Source organism: Arachis duranensis, chromosome 8 (assembly GCF_000817695.3).
Source record: "Arachis duranensis cultivar V14167 chromosome 8, aradu.V14167.gnm2.J7QH, whole genome shotgun sequence".
In the NCBI taxonomy this organism is placed as follows: Eukaryota; Viridiplantae; Streptophyta; class Magnoliopsida; order Fabales; family Fabaceae; genus Arachis; species Arachis duranensis.
In genome coordinates this window covers 27,360,690-27,367,340 of record NC_029779.3, presented here as the reverse complement: position 1 = coordinate 27,367,340, position 6,651 = coordinate 27,360,690, and the positions used below count along the sequence as shown (strand labels likewise).

General features: G+C 34.1%; 1 protein-coding gene and 1 long non-coding RNA gene across 4 annotated transcripts in view; both read left to right on the top strand.

Annotated features, from left to right (window-relative positions):
• Positions 1-6,651, top strand: part of LOC107461737 (uncharacterized) — a 28,177-nt gene that overhangs the window by 18,351 nt on the left and 3,175 nt on the right. Inside the window, exons 10-11 of one of the 3 annotated variants that reach the window (XR_008002172.1) lie at positions 2,174-2,243; positions 6,580-6,651. The exons of 1 other annotated variant lie outside the window; for it this stretch is intronic. This is a non-coding gene — a long non-coding RNA (uncharacterized LOC107461737). The remainder of the gene's footprint in view (positions 1-2,173; positions 2,244-6,579) is intronic. One more of the 3 variants, XR_008002171.1, reaches the window with a different exon arrangement.
• LOC127739681 (uncharacterized) lies at positions 4,262-6,118 on the top strand. The gene is made up of 2 exons (XM_052253141.1): positions 4,262-5,204; positions 5,321-6,118. The coding sequence occupies exons 1-2, from the start codon at positions 4,273-4,275 to the stop codon at positions 6,087-6,089; spliced, it is 1,701 nt and encodes a 566-aa protein (XP_052109101.1). The 5' UTR covers positions 4,262-4,272; the 3' UTR covers positions 6,090-6,118.

Sequence of the window (6,651 nt, the reverse complement as noted above, 5' to 3'; positions counted from 1 at the left end):
TCAGTATCATTTTATTTTGATTCTTTTATTATGATTTTGAATTTTAGCTTATTTTCATTCTATGTACTTTGTAGAAATAAATATATAAAGTATATATTGTAGTGCTGATATTTTGAAATTAGCAACTGGAAAATAGGAAAACTATTGTATGCGAAACTAATATATAGCTGATTGTTATAAGTTTCAGCTTTTATCAATCGTCTCATTTCTACTTTTACTTCTTGATTCATTCCTTAGTCCATTGCAAAAAATAAGGTTCTATTATAACTAACAGTAAATAAAATGAGAAGATTGTATCTTTATTTCTGGGTTTATATTATTATTATTATTATTATTATTATTATTATTATTATTATTATTATTATTATTATTATTATTAGTCTCTTGAGCATTCCACGTTTGTCGCTGTTTATATTATTATTATTATTAACTGCCAGAATCTGAGTATTCACATTCCTGGCCTCATGGTAGCAAAATCTTGTTCCCCCTTATTTGCCACGTGTGCAACTCAGTGGGTCCCACCCTTGCATTTGATTGGTTCTTCCGCTCTCTTACTTCATAAATATATTGTTATTGCAGTTTGCACTTTTGATATGTAACATAAGCTTGTTACATGTTACATACCAACAAGGGAAGAAGAATTAGAAAAGAAGAAGAATTGCAGTCTTATTATCTTCCCTGAACCAAATTCCACACAACGAAGATAATTGAATATTCTTCCTTATCAAGGTACTCTTCTAAGTTCTAACATGCTTGAATTATTGTATATCATTATTGTTTTTGTTTGGGATCTTATTATTCATACTTCATACATGTTCATACTCTGAATATGAGTTGCTGTCTCTGGTTTTGTATCTTAATTCCTTTCCGGTGACTATGATTTTGTTGAGTCAAAATCAGGCCGGATGACGAGTGGCAAGTTCATATTAATAGAAGATGACGAGTGGCAAGTTCATATTAATAGAAGATGACGAGTGGCAAGTTCATATTAATAGAAGATGACGAGTGGCAAGTTCATATTAATAGAAGATTGTGTCATGTGTTAGCTTTGTTATTGGTATGAAAGTTACAGCATGAAAGAAAATGAGAAAAAGAAGCTATTACTTGGGTATATCACACTAACCTCTTGTAAAATTTAGCTAACATAAATCATGGTATTTATCTATTTGTCATGCCTACACTACGTTTCCTACCAGAAAATAAGTGTCATGCATTAAACACTATTAGCAAGGCCATTAAAAGATGGACAGCTACAAAGAATATCTCTTTTGTATTTTTCTTAAAGGTGGGTATATGAGACAAGATTCTTAAAAGTGGGTCCCTAGGCCTTAAAGTCAAAAGAATGGGAATGAAATAAGGATGAAGGTGTGGTGGTGGTACATAATGTGAAAGAAGTAACTAAGAACATAACTATTTTAATTAGTGAGGATGGTTAGTTGTATCCATTCTTGGAACTGCTAAGACCAATACTTGCATCATCACATGCCTTGTTTCCATTGGGGGACCCTATTCGGAATAGATATATATGGCTACTTCATTGTACAAATTAATGCGTATATTCATAAATATCTCTTTGTATTTTTCTTTATATATAGTCATCATGTACGTATCTTATCCTTAGTTTTTTTGACCGGCTCTGTGGACCTCTTCTTATCTTTGTTATCATTTTCTTTTCGTGTCACTCATAATTCGTTATTTAGTTTGGATGAGTAACTTTGTTTCTTGATTTGGGGATTTAAAAGAACAGCTTAGCTTCCAAATGATATAGATACAAGTGTCAAACACTTGGATAATCAAATTTCTACCTCCTGTTTTCAACCTTCCAAGCTTTTAATCACAACCACATTAATATATTTGGTTATTAAGTATCTTAAAAATATTAATCAAAATTATTTATATTTTTTTAATGGCCTTGCTAATAGTGTTTAAAAGCTTTTGTTCCCTCTATGTACAAAATTCATGAATGTGATTTGCAGCAATATATCAAAAGATGGACAGCTACAAAAAATAAAATGGCAGTAGTATTAATAGTGCTTTTGTTTATATAAAACCTGCACTCTCTTGTGTATATAAAAGCTGCACTAAGTGCAGAATCAGATTGATTCTATGCAAGTCACAATTCATTTTTACTCATACTCTTTCTCATCTCCTCTGGTCTCTCTTTCTTAATCAGATTGATTCCTTCACTCATACTTGAGTATACGCAGCTGAACACTAAGTGCAAATTATTGCGGCATGACCTCGTAAGTCTATCTTATACTTATTTGCTTTTATATGTTTATGTTATTCTTTTGCACTTTTTTATGTAATAAAATACTGATTGTTTAATTAAAAAATTAAAATATAAAAGCATTTTTATTTTAAAATATATCTTTTCAAAAGTAATTATTAATATTTCTTTTAGAATAATAAAAGAATTATGATTAGTTTGTATTTGGTTAACTTTTTAGAATAATAAAAGAATTATTAATATTTCTTTTAAAATATAAAAGCATTTTTTTAATATTTCTTTTTATATATTTTATATTGAGCAACCGTGTATATATAGCAAGTTTCAGATTCCATTTTGATAAAAGAAAATTGTTTTTAGCTGGTGTTTAAGACCATAATCATTTTTAGTTTAATAGTAATATCACTATGAACAATTAGGTTTTTCCAAGACTCATCCCAGAACTGGATGAGTTTACCAAAAATAGCCAAGAGTTTAGGGACGGCGTCAATAGATTCTTGGACTATGCTTACTCCATTGAAAATCCTCAAGGAGAGGAAATTCTATGTCCTTGTGCAAAATGTTGCAACTTCCTTTGGGGTCAAAGAGAGTCTATTTATAGCCATTTAATATGCTTTGGATTTGTCAAGGGCTATACACGATGGGTTAATCATGGGGAAAGTGTAATTGGTATGGATGTCGATACTGGTGATACCGGTGAGATTTATTCATGCGATGACATTGAAGGCTTGCTAGACGAAAGGTTTAGGAATGTGGCAGATGTTGAGGGAGAAAAAGAAGGTATGAACGAAGATGCAAAGAAGTTCTATAATTTGGTTGACAAGGCTAGGAAGGAACTATATCTTTGTTTCAAGGGATTTTCTACGTTATCTTTCACCATATGGCTATACTTGTTGAAGTGTCTATATGGATGGAGCAATGCCTCGTTCACTTCCCTCCTGGAGTTGTTGAAAGAGGCTATTCCTAACTTGAATCTCCCTTCTTCTTTCAACAAAGCCAAGGCTATTGTGAGAGATTTAGGTCTTGATTATAAAAAGATTGATGCATGTCCAAATGACTGCATGCTATATTGGAAAGAGCACGAGAATGAAACATGTTGCCATGAATGTGGAACTTCTCATTGGATTGAACCTGCGGTAGTTGAAGGTGACATATCTTCAAAGAAAGCTCACAACATTCCTGCAAAGACATTACGGCACTTTCCCCTAATTCCCAGGCTTCAAAGGCTATTCATGTGCTCAAAGACGGCTAAGAATATGAGTTGGCATCAGAAAGAGCGTAAAAAGGATGGAAAGCTAAGGCATCCTGCCGATGGTCAATCATGGAAAGATTTTGATAACCGACATTCAGAATTCGCCAAGGAACCTCGTAACTTGAGACTTGGTTTGGCGAGCGATGGATTCAATCCGTTTCGAACCATGAGTATATCTCATAGCACATGGCCGGTTATTTTAATGACTTATAACTTGCCACCATGGATGTGCATGAAACAAGAATACTTCATGCTTTCTCTGTTGATCCCGGGACCAAAATCGCCAGGAAATGATATTGACGTGTACCTGCAACCATTGATTGAGGAATTGAAGGAGTTATGGGAACTTGGGGTAGAAACATACGATGCCGCAAGAAATAAAACTTTTCAAATGCATGCAGCTCTCTTATGGACAATTAGTGATTTCCCTGCATATGCAATGTTATCCGGGTGGAGTACAAAGGGGAAACTAGCTTGCCCTTCTTGTAACTATGAGACTTGTTCTAGTTATCTTACACATAGTCGGAAGATGTGTTATATGGGTCATCGTGTTTTTTTGCCCGAGGAACATCCATGGAGAACTAATAAAAGGTCATTTAATGGAAAAGAAGAACATCGAAAAGCTCCACCGTTGCTAGAGGGCATGGAAGTTTTAAGTCACTTAGATTCTATGGAGAATTCCTTTGGGAAGACAAAAACAAAGGTGAATGAAAGCCCGTGGAGAAAAAGGTCAATCTTTTTTTATTTACCTTACTGGAAGTATAACACATCAAGACACAATCTTGATGTAATGCATATAGAAAAGAATATAGTTGACAGTATTCTTGGAACTCTCTTGGATATATCTGGAAAGACAAAAGACCACCTAAATGCTCGATATGACTTGAAAGAAATAGGCATTCGTAAGAATCTTCATCCAAAAGAAATAAGAGGTCATAGAAAAGTGAAGTTTGCAAAAGCATGTTTCTCCATGACTAAAGCTGAGAAATCAATTTTTTGTGATGTCTTGAAGAAAGCAAAGCTACCTGATGGTGCTGCCTCAAATATTTCTCGATGCGTGAACCTTGCAGAAAGAAAAGTATCAGGTTACAAGACTCATGATGCCCCTTTTATGCTGCATTATTTGCTGCAAATTCCCATCAAAAGTATACTTCCAGATTCGGTCGCAATCCCTTTAATTCGGCTTGGCTCTTTTTTTCGTCAGTTATGTCAAAAGGTTATCACATTAGAAGAGATAAATCAATTGGAAGCAGAGATTGTGATAACACTATGCCAATTGGAGAGGATTTTTCCTCCTTCATTTTTTGACATAATGATGCATTTGCCTATTCATTTGGCTAATGAAGTGAGACTAGGCGGCCCAGTTCAATTTCGGTGGATGTATCCTCCCGAAAGATACATGTGTACTTTAAAGTCATATGTTCGAAATAGAAGTCGTCCTGAAGGATCTATTGCGGAGGCCTACTTGGTTGATGAGTGTTTAACTTTTTGCTCACGTTATTTACATGATGGTGTTCAAACAAAATTGAATAGAATACCCCGGAATAATGATGCTAATGACTTTGAAGCGGAAATTCCACATTCATTTCCAATTTTGTTTCCTAAGAAAGGCTGTCCATTGGGAGCAAAGAAGGGTGAGATTTTTTCTCTTGACGACAAGTCTCGAAACCAAGCCCATAGCTATATATTATTGAACTGTGGAAAAATTGAAGACTATGTTAGGTAAATCCTACTTACCAAACATATTATTGAACTGTCCATTTCTTTTAATTTTTTTAATTATGAATCATGGAATTATCTCTAGGTTTTACTTACGAAAATTCTAATTTTGGAATTAGAGAGCATGAGGCTGATCAACAAGGAACAAGTTGGGTGAAAGCTAAGAACCATAGTATGAACTTTCCCTCATGGTTTAAAGCACGTGCCATGCGTCAGAATGTTCCAGATTGGATTAAGGAGCTTTCTAGAGGGCCCAACAAGATTGCAAAAAGATATTCAGGGTATTTTATCAATGGGTATAGATTTCATACTAGGCAACGTGAGGCAAGACGCAAGACGCAAAATAGTGGTGTAACTTTAGTTGCGTTGACTACGAGCTTTGTAAGTGCAAAGAATCCAAATCCAATTCGTGCAAAAGTTTCCTACTATGGCAGAATAAATGATATAATTGAGTTAGACTACTTTGGCAATTTTAAGGTTGTAGTGTTTAGATGTGACTGGTATGAGACTCAAGAGGATGGCTATGGCTCTTCGTATGTTCAATTCAACAAAAAATGCTATCAAGAAGAGCCTTTTGTGTTGGCATGTCAAGTACACCAATGCTTCTATGTGCAAGATCCATTTGATCAAAATAAACATTATGTTATGAAGTCAATTCCAAGGGATTTATTTAGCATAGGTGACGAAGCTGATGTTGATCCCCAAGCTATATATGAAAAAGAGCCATCTGACCAGTCAATGGGTCCTTCTATACCCAATGATAATGGTGAAATTGATTTGATTAGGGGTGACTTACACGAAGTTGTTATAGATGCTTCAAAAGGAGTTCTTCTTTCACAAGAATACAACACAGAATCAGAAGATAATTCCGAAGACGACATTGAATGATTTATACTTTTTTCCTTCATTACACTAAATAGTAGGGAAGTGGAATGAAAGATGTATATACTTTAACTTTTTAATTGCATTAAACAGTAGGAAAGTGGAATGAAAGATGTATCACTTTTTTATATATGTGTCTTATGGCATGCCTTCTTGTTTATTACTATTAAATAGTAGTCTTCAATTACATCCTCAGCAAACAGCTCCTTCAGTTCCACAATGTTATCTCCTTCAGCTCCTTCTTGTTTATTACTATTAAATAGTAGTCTTCAATTACATCCTCAGCAAACAGCTCCTTCAGTTCCACAATGTTATCTCCTTCAGCTCCTTCTTGTTTATTACTATTAAATAGTAGTCTTCAATTATATCCTCAGCAAACAACTCCATTCAGTTTCTTAATGATTTATTAAAGGCTGAATTTGGTGTTAGGAAAGAACTTTATTTACATTGCCAAATTCTAATGTCTAATGTCATCTTTTATTTTGTTTTATTTCAGAAATACAATGGAAACAAGAACTACTCCAAAGCGAAAAAGACTGGTAAAACAGTATCAAAGCAACAAGCAATT

What these genes read in the sequence shown, in the direction of transcription:
- LOC127739681 (XM_052253141.1), top strand. Translation starts at nt 4,273, where the DNA reads ATGCATATAGAAAAGAATATAGTTGACAGTATTCTTGGAACTCTCTTG. An exon ending in AAAATTGAAGACTATGTTAG is followed by an intron (nt 5,205 to 5,320) that starts GTAAATCCTACT and finishes TTTTGGAATTAG; the next exon opens with AGAGCATGAGGCTGATCAAC.